Below are 22,278 nucleotides of genomic sequence, written 5' to 3'. Positions count from 1 at the left end.
CTCTTCCAGGGTAGATTCAGAGTAAGTAGCAAACCTAGTCCAGCGGTGTTGTTGAGAGGAGTATTGCTATTGTCGCACTCATCAATAGCCTCTCTGAGCGACGGAAGTTTGCTGGCGCATCGTTGGCCACGACTTTTGGCCGCACGGCATCACCCATCGGCTCAGCCAATTTGGCGCGAAACGCGCTCAGTCGCGTCTTCCACAATCTCCGTGCATGCTGTCTTGGGAGACATCAACATCCAGCTCTTCAATTGAGCCAAGTCCAAGAGTGTCCAGATATGCCGGGTGCAGTAAGACCAGACGTCCAGCCTACTGTCGAACGTGACGACCTGGACGACATCTTCAACTACGATGCCGGCATCGATGCAACCTTCAATCAGCCAGCCCAGAATTGGAGTGCTCAAGACGACGCGAATAACAACGATACCAATCGACGGCAACATGATGTGCCCGAGAACATTGATGAGGAAGTCAAGGTGACAAAGAAGCGCAAGCCCGTCGCCAAATTAGATGAAGAACGGTGCGTACCCAGCTACAACACGTTCGAGCTTGACCACTGACCCTTCCACAGCCTTCTATCGCAACAAGGCATTCCCAAACTTCGCAAGATCGCCAAGGATCGTCTCATCATCAAGGGCAAAGGCCATGAGTTCTCGGACATGGCACGCCTTCTCAACACATATCAACTATGGCTCGATGATCTCTTCCCCAAAGCAAAGTTCATGGACGGCGTGTCCATGATTGAAAAACTCGGTCACAAGAAACGCATGCAGATGATGCGAAGAGAATGGATCCAAGAAGGCAAACCAAAGCCACCGCGCGATGATGACGAAGACGGTTTTGTCATTCCAACCGAAAACGCTGTACCAGAAGACACTGGTGCTAGCAACACTGAAGAACAGCCCAGCAACGTTGAACCAAGGGTGGAAACACAACAAAGCGAAGGAGCACAAGCGAGAAACAACCACAACCCATTTGGCGAGGAAGAGCCTGACGAGGATGAGCTGGATGAACTGTTGGCCGAGAGCGAAGTTGCCTCTGCACCTGCACCAGCCGCTTCTAAACAACCTGCAGAAGATCAAGAGCCAGATGAGGACGAGTTGAATGCTCTCATGGCCGAGGACGCAATGGACGACAGTGCACCAAAGAGTTTGTTCGGTGGCCCAGTCTCATCAGCCACAGCTACCAAGGCTGCTCCAATAGCCCATGACGAATTTGACGATGATGAAGAGGCAATGGCTGGTATGGATTGGTAGTCTGACTGTAATGATATCTTTTGCTTTGGTACACTGCTCCACAGCCTTGTTCCGCTATGCTCCCTCTGCTGCCATATGTTTATTCATAGCCCCCTTGATCGATACATGCATTCTGTACCATTTCGATCTCATCTCTCAAAACCGGCTTAGAGACAGGGTCGAGGGCCCGACAACAGATTGAAAGATATAATGTGATATGTACCGCCCAACACCGTATCATTTTCGTCGTCTAAACAGTGATGGGTAGCCTGAAGCTATACTTCATTAGTGTTCCATCCTCGTTGGGCATTATCATAGTTGTTGATCGAGATATATCGATTTCGAGGTTTGAAACGGCTCACTTTTGACATCTGTACTCAAACCCACGAAGAACACACAAGCTTGACTGGCTATAGATAGCCGTCGCACAAAGTCTCGTTTATGAGAGCTATAAGCATACAATAGATATGGGAGTGTATCTGCTGCTACGTTCTTCCAATCCTCAGGATATCGGATCTTGTCTTGAATCATTTCCACGACTAGGCTACGATACGCAGATACTGCGTGATATATCCATAATCAATACATGGTAGAGCATCACGTGATTGTCGATTACTCCACGTCGCAGTGGTTTAGTGGTAAAATTCGTGCTTGCCATGCACGAGCCCCGTGTTCGATTCACGGCTGCGACATACTTTTTTGACAATTGGTAGCAAGATCTGGTGTTATCGCACGAGGATTTACAAAATGTCGAGTGATGGATTTCTTTTCCCGTTGTTGACTACTGGAGTCATCCCAATCATTTCAATGGCTCATTCGTAGATATCTTTTGTTGTCATGGCATCAGAGTTTCTATGAGCTTGAAGTTGATGCCTCCCGACCCCATTTTTGCAATGCCCCTTCGACGTTGTTGACCAAAGTGGCAGCACGACCGACGCTGTCTTCCTTGAAATCGAGACCATCAGTCCTCCATTCTAGCCAGCTCTGTGCCAGAGATCCCTCAGCTGCATCAAGCAATCCCACAGCCACGTTCACGATACCGGGTCTTTCCTCTCTGATGTAGAAGATCGTTGCACCACACTGACCACAGAAGTATCTTGACGCTTCGTCAGACGAGTGATATTCTTTGAGCGTGCCAAAGTCGCGAGAAAATGGCAAACTGCCGTCGGCAGCAAGAGAGATGTCTGTGGTTGGGATATAGGTCCATGGAAGAAAGTCACAGCTGCTTGACAGACGGCAGGAGTTGCAGAGGCACACCTCGGTGAAGAATTTGGTCCGGTTTGCGCACAGCCACCAAGGGTTGTTGACATCGTAGTCTCCACGGTCAAAATTGTGCTGGCGCACATCTGACTTGGGGTTGTCGGGATTGGCAGAGGATGTAAGTGGACGAGAGATCCAGAAATCTACACCGCTGCAAAGACAGTGGGCATGCAGTCGATCGGATGGGTAGGCTGCTGGTTGGTGACCCGTTTGGAGCCAATCCGCAGGTAACCTGTCGGACAAAGTAGCATGTGTCTTGATCGGCAAGTCTTTGAGCCAGTGACTGAAGCCACCATCCTGGGTGTCCTTGACGAATATCTGACGTTGAATCTGTACCGTGTCGTCAAACTGATCGAGGGCTCCTGTGTGGATAGTGACTCGGCCATCAATAATGTCGACAATGGTGCTGCCACAAGTAGGGCAGAAGTATGTTGTTCTGCGACTTGACCATTGACTAGCCTTCAATTTGGGAAGGGACTGTTGCACGGCCTCGAGGCAACTCTCGGGCACATAGGCTACGCAAGCATACAACGATCCCAAGGCGTGACGACAGCTATCGCAATGACATACGGAGGCCGCAAGGGGAAGTTGATCTTTGGGGACTGCAAGGGACAATTGATAATGGCCGCAGAGGCACTTGGCCTTTACGTCTCGAGTGGTACTCATGTCGATGAGTGACGAAAGCTGTACTGTCGCTGTGGAATGTTACTTGGAGGAATGGGATCGCGTGAGATATATCACAGTCAAGACGCGTGAAGTTGATAGGCAGCAATCGCGTGAAGAAGCATGATAGGGAGTACCGAGGCCCGTAAAAGCCCTAGGTACTTACCAGACAAACATGTGATGCAGGGCAATCCGGCACTCACAGATCAGAACTTCGAAGACAATCAATCTTTATGACAAGTTCACCTTGACTCGAGAGAAGTGGTAGACGTTCGGCGAGGCGTGAGGGAGGGGGGGTTTCAACATTGTCAGGGTCTCGGCAAACCGCCCAATGACGTGACGCGCATGATTTCGAGGGTCGCTGTTTCCTCGAATTCGCGCAAACTCCGAAGCAAGTGAAGGCGTAACTTCCTTCTTTGCGCCCACTTCTTTCAACGACAACGTCGTCAGACACGCACGCAAAGATGGACCACTACGAGCCATCGTCAAGAAACCAACGGACGTATCCTCAACGCGATCGTCCACCTCCTCCGTCATATCACGACGTGCCTCCGCCGCCGTCTGGTCCTCGCGACATGTTCCAATTCCGCGGTGCCGCTGCTGCCCGCCCCTCCGGTGACAACTACCGCCCCGGACCCAGAAGAGACGGTTTCAACTTCTCAGCCGGCAACAATGCGCCGTCGTTCGCGCCCTCAAACAATTACCCAGGCGCCAGAAGACCCCCTCCTAGAGACTCGCGTCGCAATGCTCAGCGTAACGGCCGCGGCCGCGGTGGCCCTCGTAGATTCGGACCCAAGCCTGCTCACGAACGCGATCTGATGCGACACCAGCGCGAACCCACTCCCGATCAGTTGGAGGGCATGAACGAAAGCAGAGAGTCCCGCTTCAAGGTCCTTGATGATCTCTCCGACAGCGATATTGACGATGACGACAGCGTTATGGATCTCGAGACTGATGTCCAACATCCCACTGACGCGTCCGCTCAGCCTTCGTTCTCCAACCGTGCAAGCCACTCCGATGATGACTCCGAGGAAGAGCACCCCAGAGCCAAACGCGCTCGCATCAAGAGTAAGAGCCCCGAGTCCGAACAGGCCAAGCCCAAGTGGTCAAATCCCGACCCTTACACTGTGCTGCCTCCGCCTGGCGAGTCCGACGCCAAGAAAAAGGACGTTGTCAAGCTCATCCGCAAGGCAAAGGTCGAGGCTGCAAAGCCTGCCGCCACGGCTGCCGAGGGTGAGGACTTCATCTCGCTGAACTTTGATGACGGCTTTGCCCAGAACAACAGCGAAGACGATGGTGGTGTCTCACTCTCTGGTTCTGTCAGGGGCGAGCCTTCGCTTCCTCACAAGCCTTCCTTCAGTCATCTAGATCACCTCCATCCTGATCGCAACCTTCCTCCACCTCCTGTTGTCGAGGAATCGAAGGGTGTCAATATGTCAGCGCCTGTTCCTCTACCTCGTCTCGATGTCTGGCCTCCGCCAGCAGATGTTCATGGTGACCCGTCAGGTCGCAGCCAATACCATACCGGACTTCAGAGACAAGAAGCCAAGGATGCCGTAGCTCCGCTTCGCAAGGAGAACAAGAAACGCAAGCGTCGCGATGACGTGGCACTTGGCGATACTATTGAGGAGTGGAGGGCCCCCGAAGGTACTGATCCCGCTCCGTGGTTTGCCAACAAACTGCAAGGCTCTCGTGCTGAACATTGGCTCCACAACGAGATTCTTGACTTCTACAGTTACGTCAAGCCTCGTGACTTCGAACATCAGGTTCGCGAGGATCTGATCAAGCGTATCGAGAGCGCAGTCAGAAGACAATTCCCTGATCTGAACGTTCGTGCCTTTGGTTCCTTCGCCTCTGGTCTCTATCTACCGACTGCCGACATGGACCTCGTCGCATGCTCAACTCGTTTCCTGAACGGCGGCTTTGCCAACCCCCAGCCAACTAAGAATTGGATGTACAAGTTTGCCAACTGCCTCAAAAGAGCCGGCATTGCCATTGAGTCGTCAGTGACTATCATCGCAAACTCCAGAGTGCCTCTCGTCAAGTTTGTCGAGAAAGTGACTGGTTTGAGGGTTGATGTTTCGTTTGAGAATGATAGTGGACTTCTCGCCAACAACACCTTCCAGGTCTGGAAAGAGAAGTATCCCGCCATGCCCATCATTGTAGCCCTGATCAAGCAGTTCCTCGTCATGAGAGATTTCTCCGAGGTATTCAGCGGCGGTCTTGGTGGTTATTCGGTTATTTGCCTGACCATCACTGTACTCCGCGTTCTTGAGGATCGCAATGGAGCAGACTGGGACCCTATGCAAAGTCTGGACACAGTTCTGATGAACTTCTTCGTGTATTATGGTAGAGACTTTGATGTTCAGAAGCATGGTATCCAGATGGAACCTTGGAACATCGTCACAAAGGTAAGCATTGATGCTATGATATGACGCACAGTTGAGACTTTGCTGTTTTTGAGCATATCTGCTCGAAGCAGCGTCGTCGAGTGCTTGTGACGGCTACGGGTGATTGGATCTCTCTCTTTGAGCTATCCGATACGTGACATGTCTTCTCTGAACTCAAGCTAACTCTTGTCAGAAATCGTGGAGAAATACCAAGGGCCAACCATCCAAGCAGGATAGACTGCTTATCATCGATCCTAACAACTACTCCAACGACATCTCTGGAGGCTCTAGTTCAGTCATCAAGATCTTCGAGAGATTTGCCGACGCTTTCAGAGAGCTCAACATCTGCATGTCAGATGCTGAAGACACCCATAAGGAGAATGGCGATGTTATTAGTATCCTCGAACGTGTATGGGGTGGCAACTATGCCCTCTTTGAAGCTCAGCGTTCCCGTCTGAGAGCTGTATGGCAGCAGAATATGGCAAGGTATGCTGCTGTGCACTCAAGATCCAGAACATATCAATAACGGTAATGTCAGCGGCATCAGAAACGGCAATGTCAGTGGCAGTAACTTCCCGCGTGGCAACGGCCACAACAACAACCAAGGTGGAAATGGTCATGGCAATGGTCATCAAGGTAATCCAGGAAATCCACCTCCTGGAAACCAAGGAAACCAGAACAATCAGCCAAAACAGGGCAAAAGGCCCGCAGATGGTGATTCGAAGTCAAGCAAGAAACAAAAGATGAATAACGACAACGAGAACAAGTCGGCAACATCGATGTACGAATCTTTTGACGATAGCTGACTGGTTACAGGCGTGCACCCCTGCACACGGAGTATGATGACCCTAGGCCTGCAGATATCGATTCGCAACCAAGCAAGAGCCAAGAGATGGACAAAGACAACGAGAAGAAGACATCAGCTTTGTCGGGCCCAGCAGGGGCCGCTGGAAAGAGGAAGAAGTCATCTGACGCAACAGCTAGTGTTCCAGGACCTGCCGCAAAGAGGAAGAAGTCTGATGCAACAGCCGGTGTTTCAGGACCTGCTGAGAAGAAACACAAGCCGTCTGATGCCACAGCTAGTGCTCCAGGACCTGACGGCAAGAGCGAGGGGCAGAAGATCCACGAGGAGAGAGATCGTGCAAAGAGTTTTAAGAAGAACCATCCTGGTGTGAACGGCCTACCCGATAGGATGGACAAGGCTTTGTTCAAGCAACTTACGGCAAAACACGGCAAGAACACCAACCCGAAACCGAAGTCCAAGAAGAAGCACAACTAGCTGTTCGTCGATGGACCACAAATCGGGATGGTCACTCTCTTGATACAACCTTCTGACTGGTATGATCGCTTTGTCATTCTTCCGACGACACGATTTTATTCGCTATCGGCAACCTTTCACGTACATATTACTTTCTGCAGGGATATTGCATATGGAGTGGCGCACCTTCGGAATTGCCATGATACCCCATCACTCATGGCCTTGTAACGATAGCTTCTCATTCTACACATTCACAGCGACAATTGTCGAGCATTCCCCTTGTACTTTACTTATTTGCGGTGCCTGGTAGACTAACCTCGAAGCAGAGTTGCCAGAGTGGCACCAAACAGGCTAACAGGATTGCAGACATATACAGCGGGCAAGTGGGATTGAATTGATGTTTCTATGAGAGACATGGACAAGAATTCAGAAGTGCTACGAGTTGGATGTCTGCGGACTGTAATTCGATTAGCAGAGTTCTTGATCCTCCCCTTCTGTGTTGCGCAAGCGACACAGAGGGTCTTTTCTCATTGGATAGCTTGCTTTATGCAAGTGTCTGAAGAGGATGGAGAATATCAGGTTACAGCAATATAGTAGAAAAGCTAGCAGAAAAAGGAGCAATATAGGATGGCAGTCCAAAGAGGATGAAGATGGGAGAAGGGTTTATGCTCAGTGATTGGCGGGGTGTGCCCCGCCTTCCGTCACCGCCCTCGTTCTTGGCGCTCAACATCAACAATCTATTCCAGGAGACAAGGCCATCTTGGACACAAACCACTCAAGAATTTCCATCTCCAAAACCTCCACGACTCTCGCGCAACCCACTCCTCCGCCTCCAACCCTACACACACATCTTCACATCCGCAAGAATGTCGTGGCAAGGTAAGCCCTTTCCGCTCTTTCCGCAGGCTGATGGCGAGCTTGTCGGCTGACTTTTGGAACTACAGCATACGTCGACCAGAGGTACACCCCGCAACTGTTACTATCCGCAGGACCATCACTGACAACATACCACCAGCCTCATCGGCACTGGCAACATTGACAAGGCCGCCATCTTCAACAGCGAGGGCAACAGCGTCTGGGCCACTTCCGCTGGCTTCACTGTGCGTTTCCCCATCATCTATCGCTGAACAACGATTCAAGAAAGAGCTGCGTTATGGGCATCAGTGGTCGGGATCAGTTGAAGAAAGAGCATGGACTGATACTGTGCCTTCTAGGTTTCGCCTCAAGAAATGGCCGAGGTCGTCTCTGCATTCAAGGACACCGGCGACGTCAAGAAGGTCCAGAGCACCGGTCTCCACGTTGCTGGCGAGAAGTTCATTGTCCTCAAGGCCGATGACAGAAGCTTGTACGGAAAGAAGGTGCGGCTCGATACACAACTTTACTCCCGCACATCAGTGAGCTGACAACCAGCCAGGGTAAGGAAGGTCTGATCATCGTCAAAACCAAGCAAGCTCTCCTCGTCACCCACTACCCCGAGCACGTCCAACCTGGTGTTGCCGCCAACACCGTCGAGCAACTCGCCGACTACCTGATAAGCGTCGGCTACTAGAGATGATGCCTCAATCCGCATCTTCTCTAGCATGTCCATGTCCTTTTGTCTAATCTCCTTGACGTTGAGATTTGAGGCTTGACTCCCTGTCTTTTCCTTGTCTGTGCAGGGTGCAGAGGAAAACATTGGGTGATCATTCCAACCAAAAAACAACAACAGCAATACTGTTACACCAATCCAAGACTTGTGCATAGCGAATATATCTACTTTTTTGTTTATCTCATTTCTACATCTCTAGTAGTACCACAACCAGATTTGTCAGAGTGCAAAGTCAGATGCATCACCCGTGATTTTGGTTGCCTATGATAATGATGCCAGATGATAGGCAAGCAAGAATTCTGCCGATTGTTCACCGCCTTGGACAACAGCCGCTGCCCCCCCGTGCCTGCCCTGCATGAGCACCTACCCTCTGCAATAGATCTAGGAGCAGGTGAATGCATCAACAATGTCTCGTAAATCATCACAAACCATCATAGGCCACATCCGGGCTGCAAAGATATGGCTTCTCGTATCATCCACTACACGAATCATTCCAGCACTAACGATGCTCGCTTGCCATGCAGATATCTGTCGAACATTCCGGTGCACGGAAGCAAACAAGTGGGTTGAGATTCGGTTCGGGATTCATTGGGCCTGAGCCTGCAGAGCACATGTGTGGAAGTTGAGAGTCCAGCACATCTCTGATGAGACACTGCCATTTCTGGAAAACACTGTGGCCATCGACAGCCAATAGCGAGTTGTTCCAAAAGCAAGTGAAAGAGTTGATCGACGGAAAGCTGCAGAACTTCACGCATGTGTTGCTTTCACTTTCCGTCGTTCAGAAACACGCAGTCGTGTCTTGCAACACCTAAGTGATCTTTGTTGACTTTCTTCTTCTTCTTCTCCTGTTTGCGCTTCTGCGACTTCACCTAATTATTCGTTCTCTCCACCTCCCTCCCCACCCGCCTCCATCTCCATACCACCCTTATCGAAAAGCTCACCGCGCATGACATACGCCTGTCAGATCCATCATGCAGCGTAGAGAGGCAGGCATCTGCTTTGACTTTCAAAAAGGCAAATGCAACAGTGGTGCACATTGCCGTTTTTCTCATGACCTCACAGTACGCAACACACCCAAAGGCCCCAGAGGAGATGACGATGCTGTCTCTCCTGAGCTCAAGAAATGGAAGGACCAAGTTTTCCAACGATCCTCGCTTGGCTTCGGCTTAGGAAACTTCCTCGGTCAAGCATCGCGCCTGGTGCAGATTGACGATTCCTGCCGTCAAGAAGTCATCAAGAGTCTCGCAACCGACCGCGGTCTAGAGAAGGTCCTCGAAATCGTTAATCAGGATTTCGCACGAATGTCAGACAAGGCTCTGATGCACACTTTCGACACCCGCGTTGTTCCCTTCTTCTGTGTGCTTTCCGATGAACGCGTCATGTCCTCACCTCTTCTCGAGCGCCACCTTGGCGAGATCTGCCAGTACATCTATGGCGTTGGAGGTAGCAGGAGCGAGCTCTTGTTCGCCGCAGTCGTTCGTGCCCTCAGCACATTGTCGGCCAGATCCGACCTCAAGTTTTTCACCTCGCTCAAAGCAACTCTTGCGGTGCTTATGAAAGGTGTAGAGTTTAACAGCACGGCAAAGGTCACTCCATGTTTTTCAACATATGCAACCACCCTGGCGGCCATGCTGGCGCCTCAATCTGATCCAGATGCAGATGCGCTTCGCTACCAGGCCACAAAGCATCTAGACAGCATCAACAAGCGTTTAGGAATCGGTGCAGCCATTCCCAACATGGACTCAGTCATCCAAGACAAAGGCATGGCATCGAGGCCAGTTTTCTCTCTCACACGAAGTCTTCCTGGAAGACTTGCTAATGGACGACCTCGCCATAACAACGACTTCGATTCGATTCACGACATCCAGATTATGCCAACTTCAGAGGAGATCCAAAGTACTCACGCAGAGTACCTTCCCTCACAAGACCCTTCCACCTGGCACATGAGAGGTGTTGAAGGCCTTCTTGATCGCCATTCCAGATTGCTACGCGAAGATACTATCGGCCAGCTGCGTGACAGCGCTTGTGTCGAGCTTGAAGCTCTCCAAGGAATGGAACCTCGGCACGGCGAGTCAACACTTCGAAAACACACCTACCGAAACGTCCTTGTCGAATTGCCTAAGTTCGACTCCCTCAGAGGCTTGGGGTTTGTCATCAGCTTTGATCAGCCACCGGAGCTCAGATCAAAGTCAAAGAAGCAACGTCAGGACTGGTGGGCACATTCAAAGAGATTGGACGGCGATGCTCTCATTTGTCTCATCAGCTCCACTCAGGTGTTCGTCTTCTGCAGCATTTGCTTTCCACACGACCCATGGAAGAGATCTGGAAAAGACAAGGCAAAAGGCCCTGACCCACACCAAAACATTGTTTCACACGCCGACGACCGCATTCGTGTAATCGCACGCCCTAGTGAGATGAATGCAGAAAGCGTGGCAAACATTCTTGGTATGTCCCTCGAGCCCGTTAGACTTTGATAAATAGTGCTGACCAAGTTCTCCATTCAGGTGTCTTCTCACAGAAGGAATTTCAAGGTGGTCGTTCGTTGGTCGAGTTTCCTGGAGTACTCCTCCCTGCATTCATGCCCACTTTGACCGCACTGAAGACCATCTTTAAGAGTGGTGAATTACCATTCTCAGACTTCCTTGCTCCTTCACAAGGTAGTGGAGAAGAGACTGCCGTCATTCCACCTCCGACTTACACACAGAGAGCTGGATTTCGCTTCAACTTGAGAAGCGTGGTTCAGAGCGGAGACTTTTCGTTTGATCCATCAAGTCTCAAACAATCAGACATCAAGGACCTACAAGAAGCGTCTACTCTGGACGAGACGCAAGCCTCTGCACTACTCAACTCGCTCTCAAGGTCGTTCGCACTGATTCAGGGACCTCCTGGCACGGGCAAAAGTTATACCGGTGTTGCCTTGATGAAGACTCTGGTGAGCAACAAGAAAGCAGCTAAGCTCGGTCCTATCTTGGTCGTCACTTTCACGAACCACGCTCTAGACCAGTCTCTTGAACATCTACTCGATCAGGGCATCGGCCAGATTGTCAGAATAGGCGGCAACTCAAGATCGGAGCGGTTAGCCAGTGTCAATCTGAAAATCGTTGCGGCAAAGGTTGAGCGGACAAGGGCCGAGAACTCCGAATATGGAAGAACGAGGAGTCATATGGACGAAGATACAAAAGCCATCGTGCAATGTCTGGACGATCTTAGACAAGATACGAACAACATCAAAGAGTATCTGGCTCAAAGAAACCGCCACCACTATGTTCAACTGTTTGGCGCCGATCGTGACGAAGACGGATGGCAGGCAGTGCAGCACGGCAAGAAAGGCCAACGTTACAAGAAATGGCTGCGTGGAGGCAAACATCTCAAAGGTAGCCGGGCGCTCAACATGATCGTCAAGACTACTAGTTTGTACGACCTCTCGAACAGCGAACGTGGCCTGTTGCATGACTACTGGCTTCGTATGGCTCAGAAGCCGATCCTGAGTTCTCTTGTTGACAATGTCGAGGATTTTACCTTGGGACTTGACGCCATCAAGAACGAAACCGACCTTCGTGCATTGAGCGAAGCAAATGTCATTGGAGTCACTACTTCTGGGCTTGCTCGCAACCTGGAATTACTGCGCAAGCTTCCTTCAAAGATACTTTTGTGCGAAGAGGCTGGCGAAGTGCTTGAAGCTCATCTACTAACTGCTTTACTGCCGTCCATTGAACACGCAATCCTCATCGGCGATCACCTGCAGTTGCGTCCACATGTCTCATGCTATGGACTCTCGCAAGAAAGTGTCAGAGGTCAGCAATATGCCCTTGATACTTCTCTGTTCGAAAGACTGGTTACTGCGACTGCTGGAGGTGTCCGTCTTCCCTTCAGTCGTCTGGACACCCAGAGGCGTATGCACCCCGAGATCGCCGAGTTGGTTCGCAGCACTCTGTATCCTGAACTTGCTGATGCGCCGTCGACCCTAGAGCACCCTCAGGTCGCGGGGTTGAAGAAGCGATTGTTCTGGCTCGATCATCAACAACCCGAAACACACAACGATGTGCATTCTACTTCACATTCCAACGATTACGAAGTGGAAATGACGACTGCCCTTGTATCTCACCTGATCAAGCAAGGAGTATACAAGTCTGGGTCAATCGCTGTTCTCACTCCATATGTCGGTCAACTCAAGAAGCTGCAGCATCGTATGCAGAGTGCTTTTGAGGTTGTACTAGATGACCGCGACATCAAGGTCTTGGAAGATGCAGGTCTGGATGATGCCGCGCAATCAAGAGCACCACCTGCGCCAGGTGTTCAGAAAGGTTCGATGGCCTCAGCTGTTCGTCTTGCTACGGTCGACAATTTCCAAGGCGAAGAAGCTGAAGTCGTTGTGATATCACTCGTGAGAAGCAATGATCGGCACTCATGTGGCTTTTTACGCACTTCGAATCGCATAAATGTCCTTCTTTCTCGTGCTAAGAACGGTATGTACATTATTGGTAACTGTTCAACGACTCAGCACGTTCCTATGTGGACAAAAGTCCTTGAGCTTCTCCAGATGAACGACTGCGTTGGGGAACTACTGGAATTGGCGTGTGAGAGACACCCAGACGACATCATGCAAGTCACCGTACCTGATGACTTTGTTCGACTCGCGCCCGATGGTGGTTGCGCCCTTCCATGCACTCAACGCCTGCTTTGCGGTCATGCCTGCGACAGCTCATGTCACTCACAAGTCCTTCACGATGCTGTCAAATGTCTTGAGCCGTGTCCTAGGCAATTAGGAAACAACTCCTGCTCACATTCATGCCCTAACAAATGCGGTGAGGTTTGCCCATCAAAATGTATGGCAATCGTCAAGGATATCACTGTTCAGCTACCTTGCGGTCACGTCGAGACATCTCTTCCATGCTGGCTTTACTATAAACAAGATCAGATCGTTTGTCATGAAACTGTCACCCGCACGGTTCCTGGATGTGGACATCAAGTTCAAGTCGAGTGCTGTCAGGATGTGAACAGCGACAAGTACTTGTGCTTAGAAGAGTGCGGTGAGACACTGGTATGTGGCCATGTATGCAAAAAGTTCTGCAAGGACTGCAAGAAGAGAGTCGAGTGCCGTATCGTCGAAACTGGCCATGGTTCTTGCCGTCAACCATGCGGCCGCGACTTCCTGAACTGCTCTCACAGCTGCAAAGAGTCCTGCCATGATGGGTCTGACTGTGGTCTCTGCGACCAGCCATGCGAAGTCAAGTGCGAGCATTCTCGATGCGGTCGCTCATGCTCTGAGCCATGCGCTCCATGTGCCAACGAGAAGTGTTCTTCTTGCTGCCCTCACAGTGAGTGCAGTATGCCCTGTGGAGCTCCATGCGACTGGGTTCCCTGCTCTCAGCGGTGTACGGATACTCTCAAGTACGGTCATCAACGTCCAAGCGTCTGTGGTGCACCTTGTCCGGAAGTCCGTTTTTGTCAGGAGTGTGCTGATGAAGATACCAAGTCTCGCGTGGTGGACCTGATCATGATGAGCCAGTACAGCGACATTGATTTGGACGAGGACCCTTGCATCTTCCCAACCTGCGGTCACTTCTACACCATCACGACAATGGATGGCCATCTCAGTCTTGGCGACCATTACGTTCTGGATGCGAATGGCATGCCGACTGCTCTGAAAGCTCCTGATGGTGGTCTTGACGTTGATAAGACTCGGATCATCTGCCCGGACTGCCGCCGTTCTCTGCGCGAGATCCCGAGATATGGCAGAGTTGTTCGTCGTGCTCTCCTCATCCAGAGTACGCTAAAGTTTATTACTCGGTCGAACAAAGACTATGTCATGTTCTATGGACTCTTCATCCATGCACAGAAGAATCTGCAGCAAACTCTGGCAGAGGCAGTGCCGACCCAAGCAAACCTCCATCTGGCCGAGTCTCGAGACAAACAAATTCACGTCATCAGGAGTGGCATGTCGAAACGTAGATATGGAGCCATCGTCCATCTAAGAAACCAGATCGACAATTTCAAGGGTCTTGTTGGCAGCAAGGAGCAACCATTCAAGCGTGTACAGACACTGGTCCGCCACGCTCGTCTGAATCAGCGTACCGCAGAAGACTTCACCTTCGACGAAAGCGTGATTTTGCAGACTAGATCATACTCTCTGGCCACGTCGCTATTGATCCGTTGTGATCTTACAATCCTATCGGATGTCCTCGCCGTACGTTCATCCAAAGACCTTCCTGTCGGTGTGACTACTACGGTAGACTTTGTCAAGAATCGTGTAGACTGCGAAGCTCTATTCAAGATTGCTGAGGAGGGAAAGCACTATCTTCAACAAGCCGAGGCTCTTATCTTTTGGGCACAATTCGCTGCTCTGGAAGTCTCATGGCGCTTGAAAGACGACGCAGGAAGGTATGTTCAAGACCTCAAATGGCAGAATGCAGAATAAGCTAACACTCATACAGTAATGTCAATGCAACCAACGCTCTTCGCTCCCAAGCCAAACAACGCCTCGAACAAGCTCGCATCTTTTGCGCCGAACATTCTCAAGCTCGCACTGCCGCCCACGAGATTGAAACAGTTGAAAAGATGCTGCGCGAGAGCACCTTCTACAGCCCAGTCACCAACAAAGAGATGGAGGATGTGGTAAATGCAATGGCCCGTGAGTTCAGAGGCACCGGGCATTGGTATCGTTGCCGTAACGGTCATCCGTTCACCGTAGGTGAGTGTGGTGGTCCCATGGTCGAGTCGGTATGTCCTCAGTGTGATGAGCCAGTCGGTGGACGCAATCATCAAGCCGCTGAAGGTGTGACCATTGCTAGGGATCTGGAAACTGGCTTTAGCAACATGAGATTGTAGAATCATGCAGCTGTGAGGAACCAGCAGAAGAGAGTGAGTACATCATCGTAGCACTCGAGGTGGCTATGTAGTATAGCTCTGTCCATGCATTGTGGACTCATCCGTCGACTTGCTACACTAATACCACTGTTGTCAATGACAAAACTAATCTGTATCTACTCGCGTGTAATCACAACTGCGTGAGTATACTTCTCGACGTCCAGGAATATCTGCATCCTCGCCTGGATCTCACGATGCTTTCTAGAACGACTCAAAAAAAGGGAACAAGTACCGTGAGTAGGATTCGAACCTACGACCTCCCGATCCAGAAGAGAGTGTGATAGAGAACTTAGGCGAACGAGCGAACGTTAAGGAACGTAGGTTACTAGGATCGGGTGTGCTGACCACTGCACCACCACGGCTTTCTTGGCTTGTTGATGTGACCAAAAAGTCAGTTGTATATAAAGGTTTGGTGAGGAGGGTGGGGAGAGAGCTTGTGTGAGGGAGTTTCGGGTGGTTATGGGGGGGCTGCTGAGATGGCAACTCGGAGAAAGACTCGGTTTCCAGATGAAGTTGTGAGAAATCGATGGTATCTGTAGGAGTGAATGAGGTCAGGATCAGGTTCATTCTCGCTATGCCAAATGTCATTGAAAGCTTGGGTGATGGTGTTGTATGGATCGTGTCATGCAAGATGATGGTCCTCGTTTGGCTTCGTTGCTTGGTCTGCTTGAAGATAGTGCGTCACCTTCCAATGTTTCTCGAGCATAATATCGGGGATCCATAAGATCGTACGTGATGGGGAAGCGAGTCAGTCGGAGTGAGAAGGTCGACTGCTGTGATCAGAGCATCCCGAACGGGCGGGGATGCGACAGAGATGGTCATGGATGTGTGCCACGACGAGATGTGGAAGCGGGACGTATCAACTGATTAGTGCAATATGTTTTGACTAAGTTGAATTTCAGACATCAATAGCTCTGCTGGCGCAATGGTAGCGCGCAAGACTTCTACTCATCTTCCCGATGAACAGTAATCTTGAGGCTGTGGGTTCGAGCCCCACGTGGAGCTTCTTTTGCACTTTATCAGACTGAGATACGTTCTTTTTGCCTCAGAACATTTGTAGATATGATCAGAAATGAGGTTGGAGGTGTTTTGGTGATTTTGTGGTGTTTTTTGTTCGTATATCAGCAGGCTTGGCATCGCAGTGTATGGGCGTCGCGCACTGACTCAAGCTAAAAGCTGCAGCCCGGACCCTGAATCGCTAATTCCGCATAAATGCCGCCGGCCGAATTGAACCTCCAAAAGACATGCTCATCTTCAACAATTTCACGAGGAACATGAGAGATGAGCAGGGTCCTGCGACATGTGCAAAGTTGCCTTGAGAAACAAGTGCAGTACTCGGAATTGAACGCCTTTGTCACCTGCGCCAGGGCGACAAAACTTCAGGATGCAGCCAGTGCGATAGCTGATAGCGAGTCTGATTGTATGTATTCTTGTGCATCATACTCTAGGACGGAAATTGACAAGCATAGGCTCAGCTCTCGTAGGAAAGACAGTCGCCATCAAGGACAATATCGTCACGAAAGACTATCCAACCACAGCATCTTCAAAGATCCTCGACGCATACAATTCATCATATAATGCGACTGTAGTCGACAGACTCGCTGCAGCTGGTGCCCTGATATGTGGAAAGACAAACCTGGATGAGTTTGGAATGGGATCACACACTCGGCCGGTTTTCACATCGACAACAAAGAGTCCGTTCACGCGCAATGGACAGGCTCTCTCGGCAGGTGGAAGTAGTGGAGGTAGCGCGGTGGCAGTCGCAACGGGTCAGGCGTGGGCTGCTCTCGGAACAGACACTGGAGGTTCCGTCAGGTTGCCTGCTGCATATACTGGCACTGTCGGCTTCAAGCCCAGCTACGGCCGATTGAGTCGGTGGGGTGTCATAGCATACGCCAATTCACTGGATACTGTCGGCACCTTGACCAACACTGTTGAACATGCACGGGAGATATTCAACGTGCTCGATCGCTTCGACCACATGGACCCTACGAGCTTATCAAAGACGATCCGTGACAGAATCGCTGGTCAAACCACTGCCTGGTCTAAGGACAGGCAACTGCGTATCGGCATTCCGCTGGATTACAACACCGCTTCACTTTCCCCAGAGGTCCGACAAACATGGTCTCGATTGTTGTCAACACTGCAAGATGCCGGACACTCGCTACATCCTGTATCACTGCCTTCGACGCATCAAGCACTTTCAGCTTACTATGTTTTGGCTCCCGCAGAGGCCTCGTCCAACCTTGCCAAGTACGATGGGGTACGCTATGGTCATCGTACATCGGGCCCTGATGCCAACCCAAGGGACAACCTTCCGTTGTTCGCTGCTACAAGAGGTGAAGGCTTTGGACCCGAGGTTCAGCGTCGCATACTTCTAGGTGCTTACACATTGAGCTCGGAAGCCATGGACAATTACTTTGTCCAAGCACAGCGAGTGCGTAGGCTAGTACAGATGGACTTTGACAAAGTGTTTGCTCTGCGAAACCCATTGTTGGATGCACGGACCGAGCAGTCAGATGACACAGCCAGTGTTGATGTCCTGATTGCGCCCACCGCACCGACATTACCACCCACGCTGGCGGAAGTGGAGAAGCTGAGCCCGGTTGAGATGTACATGAATGATGTGTTGACGGTACCTGCTAGTCTGGCAGGACTGCCTGCTTTGAGCGTACCTGTCAAGCTACAGGGTGGTGCAAAGGAGGCTGGAGACGTTGACTCTGTTGGCATGCAGGTTATTGGACAGTTTGGCGAAGATGAATTGGTTCTTCGAGTAGGACAAATTATCGAAGCTCTGCAAGCTTAGAGTATCTGAAGCTGCATAGACGAACAAAATCAGCATTACCTCTGCTACACAGCACAGTAGCTACTCGTAGAACCTCAACTTGCTATCTGCCCATCAACCTCTTACCACAGCCACTCTCCGCCTTGGTCCGCTTTCTAGTTTCAAGCTACAACAACTCAGACATGTATCAACATCTTGACTTTGAACTCTCAGGGACCCATTTCCCATTCCAGCCTGATCGTAAATCTTGCTGTTGAGATGGCAAAGCTGAGTGGACAGTTGTTGGGAATACCATGTGGCTACCACGAGCAGAGGCCCGTCATCCTGACGGACTCATTCGAACCAAAACTCCCTCAACTCAGTTCTTGGTGCTGACGGGGGAGCGGGACATGGTGCCGCCTCGTTCACGTTCTTCTTTTCTTCTTTGTGGATACGTTTGCACACTGTTATAGCTTTGCTACAATAGCAGTGTGAAAGTACTATTTGCTCTACACGGTCTTTTCGTATTTTACCATCGGATCGTCATCACAATCCCATCGTGAGCTATTGTCGACCGCACTGCTTAAAACCCATTCAGCAGAACCCCATCTTTGTAAATCACATTCATCGGACTCCCATCCATCAATTCCTCATTCATCAACACATCATCTGTCAAAGCGCTGTCGAGCATCCATCAGCCGCCATAAGAGAGACACATACTCAGACGACTGTCGATCATGGCACATAGCGATCGTCTACGACCCTCGCCACCTCCAACGTTTCCAGATGAGGATCTCGACACAGTCGACATCATCACCAAGAAACTCAACATCCACAACCCATACCGCGGATACCCTCCTTGTGGTGTCCCCTGCCCCGAAGGCTCGAATACGTTTCATCTTGCGTTACGACGCGAAAAATGGTGGCAGATGCTACAAGAACACGCTTGGAGAGAAAAGGCCATGATGGAAAAGATGCGTAGCGAGGATGAGAGGAAAGAGAGGTTGCGACAGATGTGCCAGAAAGAGGAAGAAGAGGCAAAGGTAGCGGAAGAGATTGAGCAGAAGAAACAGAGGAAGGATAGTCTTGTCGTTGAGGAAAAGCATGTCGAGTATGCAAATACTGGTGACGGGAATGAAGCAGATGCTGCTACATCTGCTATCTGCAGCTCTCCAGAAGAAGGAAATGGCGAGATTCCGGCTCAGCAGATAGAGGACATCAAGGGAAGGAAGAAGAGTGCGGACAAGGGCAAAGGAAAGGCATACGCGCATGAGCACAAGGTACGGAGAGCGAAGCCCTTGAGTGGTGTCCGAACTTATGCCAGGCAAGGATCTGGGGCGAGTTGTTCGTCTTCCAAGACACCTAGTTAGTCGGATGGATGTGAAGGTAAGGCTGCTAGCAGGCAGTGAGTAGTCAGCAGATCGAGATAGCGACTCGGGAGCTTGCAGTTCTTATGACTGGCGCTCCCTTGTGCATTCACGTGTCATTACGTCTTGTTATCTGTTCGAAGCGGAGCAGTGAGAACAGAGCATGTTCGGATAAGAGTGAGATGTAGGCAATCAAAAGTCGGTAGGAGCCGAGGGCAATCAATCATGATGATGCGCAGGTCTGAGCTTTTTTGATGGTCGTCGCCGGCGTCTGGAGTCGACGCGACACATGCAAGATCGGTTTGCATTGCACCAACAGAACAAGCTCGGAATCCTTACCACCACTTCACTTTTGCTTTTACTTCAACCTCTTTCAAGTCGTTGCGCTGCGTAGGCGCCGCTACCATACGCAATCATGGCCAAAAACAAACAGCAACAGGAAAAGCCCACCCTCTCTTTCGATGATATGATCAAGGCAGGCATGTAGCGCCCTACACCATCCACAGAACACCCCATTGACGTCGCATTCATAGATCGTCAAAAGCGCAAGGCAGAGAATCTTGCCCAGGAGATCTTTGGCAAAGACCGTCGCCAAAGTGCTCCTCAGAACAACTCCAACAAGCGACCGCAAACGCCCTTGGGTGCAAGTCTGGCCAGTCGAGTCGGCATCACAAAGGCGCGTTCTGGTATAGACAAGGGATAGACAGGCCATCTTCTAACACTCCAACAGCGCTCATCCTCGGCCGCATCCATCCCGACGCTGGGCAAACAACAGCAGTCTCGTGGAAACCAGAAGAACCGCAACAACCGTCAATCACAAGGAGGTCCAGACACAAGAAGAGATGCAGCATACCAATCCGCAGCACAACAAGCCCCGCCCGCTTCGTTCAACATCAAGTCGCGATCCTTTGCGCCTGTCGACAGCGAGATCACAATCCGTGGAGCTGCTGGACCGTACTGTGTTGTCGCCAGCAACTTTGCGCCAGGCACAACGGCCGCCGACATTGAGAGCGTCATGGCTCCCATCGGTGGTGACATGTCTGGCTGCAAATTGATCTCTTCTTCGCCTAACGTCATGGTCGAAATGCTCTTCCTGGACAAGGCCGGCGCCGACAATGTTATCAACACGTTCAACGGCAAGAAGGTTCGTTTTTGATCATGTTCCTGCTCACTCTAACCAGGCTAACTCAGTACAGGCTGACGGAAGGCTGTTGTATGTCTACCTTAAGGAGGCCGGCCCATCACAATCCTTCCATTCTGCCACGCCACGCATCGCTTCACCAGTCGTCGTGGCACAAGCCGAACCTGCTCAAGAACAAGGAGCCGAAGACACGATGGAGATCGAGCAACCATATCCCACCGAGCCCAGCCCTCTTCCACCCCATGAGCCTTCTCCCCGCCCTGCATACAACAATTCACGGTCTCGCGACGGTAGAGCCTCGTACCGCGAAGACTACGACCGTGGCGATCGTCACGCACAACCAGACTATCAAGATGGAAGATATGGCTTCAACGAGCAACGCTACAACGAGCCGCGCTATGATGATCGCCGTCCCAGATACCGTGACGAGGGTCGCATGTACTCGGACGACGTGATGCGCGGTGGTTCTCGCAGAGGTGGAGGAGGTCGTGGCGGCGGTCGCTACCGTGGATAGGAACCCGAGTAGCACCGGACTGTAACGACTCGCACGTATCGTAGCGTTTGTCCCAGCCCTGAATTTTCTAGGTCGCTGGGTCCGTAGAGCTTCGGGCTATGAAAAGGGGGTGCGTGACGCTTTGCTCATGCCCAACATTATACCTAAGTATTACTTAACTTATACCCACAACTTCTTCGAGCCATGATTCAAAAGTAGAATAGTGCGGCTCTGCTCTCTGCAATTCTGTAGCTGTGCCCATTCCTTCTCATGAGCAGATCTATTTTGCAGCATTTCTCCCAAGTCTGAACGTACTGTGATGCAGGTGAGAGATACACGAGCACAAAACCATCTCCATCTTGCATCTTCCATCGACTTGTTCTCCACCATCACATCTGCTGTCATCGAAAGCTTGATCAAGCATGTGAAAGCGGCGCTTTGACCACCGGTTCGTCCTGCGGCCAACCCTTCGGTATCCCCATCTCTCCATCAAACACAATACACCACGCTGTCGCACTTTCTAAATACCGTCGGCGTGAATCGACGCTCAGGTACAATATGGAAGATCAGTGGACCGAAGCAGAATACGAAGCAGCCCTCGCGAAACTAGAAGCTCTCACCGACAAGGTACGCCGTGCCATCCATGTCCTCCACCCGTCCACCACGAGCAGAACTGACGATCCCACGCAGTTGACCGCGCTACGAACGACTATCCCTTCCATCGTCTCACCCCTCACGCGACCCGCCACTTCCAAACCCGCCGCGTTTGCTGGACTGAAAAAAGCAGCGATCGGTGCTGTCACCGGCGTTAGAGATCTCAGGACGGAGTGGGAGAGCAATGGTGTGCAGGACTTGTTGAAGAGGAGTCAAGCGAGTTACGAGAAAGATGGGAATCTTGGACCTGCGGTTGAGGTTCCGGCGTGGGGATGGGTCAAGGAGGAAGAAGAAGGGAAGAAAGAGGATGGGCAAGGACAACAGGCGGATGTTGTGAAGGAGGAGAGGAGTGCTGGATGAAGTGGTTGATGGCATCTCTTCTACGATCACGCTGATTGCCGTCATCTTTCGCCGCTGCGGCCCTCGCTATTTTTCTGGACTGGAGTTGCTCGAGAGGAGCAGAACACGATTGCTACCGACCACACTTGACCGGCTACCTCCTACCATCAACCGGCATCTAGCTGGACTCCGTTGGCATATATCTGTCTCTATATGACTTGCTCTCTAGTGCCGACAGCACAGTTGGCTGCACCGAATC

At 51.1% G+C, this 22,278-nt stretch overlaps 9 protein-coding genes across 9 annotated transcripts; 8 read left to right on the top strand and 1 right to left on the bottom strand.

Moving 5' to 3' along the window:
- Positions 1–278: 278 nt before the first annotated feature.
- Positions 279–1,256, top strand: M436DRAFT_54980 (Swi3-domain-containing protein; the record flags this gene model as incomplete). Its single annotated transcript, XM_013568647.1, has 2 exons — positions 279–520; positions 572–1,256. The coding sequence occupies 2 exons, from the start codon at positions 279–281 to the stop codon at positions 1,254–1,256; spliced, it is 927 nt and encodes a 308-aa protein (XP_013424101.1).
- An 831-nt stretch (positions 1,257–2,087) lies between these two features.
- M436DRAFT_54678 (uncharacterized protein) lies at positions 2,088–3,161 on the bottom strand (the record flags this gene model as incomplete). Its single annotated transcript, XM_013568599.1, has 1 exon — positions 2,088–3,161. One exon carries the CDS (start codon positions 3,159–3,161, stop codon positions 2,088–2,090), a length of 1,074 nt encoding a protein of 357 aa, XP_013424053.1.
- A 461-nt stretch (positions 3,162–3,622) lies between these two features.
- M436DRAFT_75667 (uncharacterized protein) lies at positions 3,623–6,074 on the top strand (the record flags this gene model as incomplete). Its single annotated transcript, XM_013568728.1, has 2 exons — positions 3,623–5,569; positions 5,742–6,074. 2 exons carry the CDS (start codon positions 3,623–3,625, stop codon positions 6,072–6,074), a joined length of 2,280 nt encoding a protein of 759 aa, XP_013424182.1.
- A 1,598-nt stretch (positions 6,075–7,672) lies between these two features.
- Positions 7,673–8,355, top strand: M436DRAFT_84954 (profilin; the record flags this gene model as incomplete). Its single annotated transcript, XM_013568727.1, has 5 exons — positions 7,673–7,685; positions 7,751–7,766; positions 7,822–7,906; positions 8,021–8,164; positions 8,221–8,355. 5 exons carry the CDS (start codon positions 7,673–7,675, stop codon positions 8,353–8,355), a joined length of 393 nt encoding a protein of 130 aa, XP_013424181.1.
- Positions 8,356–9,365: 1,010 nt separating this feature from the next.
- On the top strand, positions 9,366–15,222 carry M436DRAFT_55037 (putative NF-X1 finger and helicase domain protein; the record flags this gene model as incomplete). Its single annotated transcript, XM_013568660.1, has 3 exons — positions 9,366–10,856; positions 10,913–14,775; positions 14,829–15,222. The coding sequence occupies 3 exons, from the start codon at positions 9,366–9,368 to the stop codon at positions 15,220–15,222; spliced, it is 5,748 nt and encodes a 1,915-aa protein (XP_013424114.1).
- A 1,320-nt stretch (positions 15,223–16,542) lies between these two features.
- Positions 16,543–18,067, top strand: M436DRAFT_54976 (glutamyl-tRNA amidotransferase; the record flags this gene model as incomplete). The annotated part of the gene is made up of 2 exons (XM_013568645.1): positions 16,543–16,685; positions 16,726–18,067. The coding sequence occupies 2 exons, from the start codon at positions 16,543–16,545 to the stop codon at positions 18,065–18,067; spliced, it is 1,485 nt and encodes a 494-aa protein (XP_013424099.1).
- A 695-nt stretch (positions 18,068–18,762) lies between these two features.
- Positions 18,763–19,395, top strand: M436DRAFT_54762 (uncharacterized protein; the record flags this gene model as incomplete). Its single annotated transcript, XM_013568605.1, has 1 exon — positions 18,763–19,395. The coding sequence occupies one exon, from the start codon at positions 18,763–18,765 to the stop codon at positions 19,393–19,395; it is 633 nt and encodes a 210-aa protein (XP_013424059.1).
- A 412-nt stretch (positions 19,396–19,807) lies between these two features.
- On the top strand, positions 19,808–21,047 carry M436DRAFT_75662 (uncharacterized protein; the record flags this gene model as incomplete). The annotated part of the gene is made up of 4 exons (XM_013568726.1): positions 19,808–19,871; positions 19,926–20,053; positions 20,123–20,536; positions 20,589–21,047. 4 exons carry the CDS (start codon positions 19,808–19,810, stop codon positions 21,045–21,047), a joined length of 1,065 nt encoding a protein of 354 aa, XP_013424180.1.
- A 537-nt stretch (positions 21,048–21,584) lies between these two features.
- M436DRAFT_66757 (uncharacterized protein) lies at positions 21,585–22,040 on the top strand (the record flags this gene model as incomplete). The annotated part of the gene is made up of 1 exon (XM_013568677.1): positions 21,585–22,040. One exon carries the CDS (start codon positions 21,585–21,587, stop codon positions 22,038–22,040), a length of 456 nt encoding a protein of 151 aa, XP_013424131.1.
- Between the last annotated feature and the right edge of the window lie 238 nt (positions 22,041–22,278).

Source organism: Aureobasidium namibiae, assembly GCF_000721765.1.
Source record: "Aureobasidium namibiae CBS 147.97 unplaced genomic scaffold scaffold_18, whole genome shotgun sequence".
In the NCBI taxonomy this organism is placed as follows: Eukaryota; Fungi; Ascomycota; class Dothideomycetes; order Dothideales; family Saccotheciaceae; genus Aureobasidium; species Aureobasidium namibiae.
The sequence above is the reverse complement of the archived record's forward strand: the minus strand, read 5'-3'. Positions and strand labels throughout refer to the sequence as shown.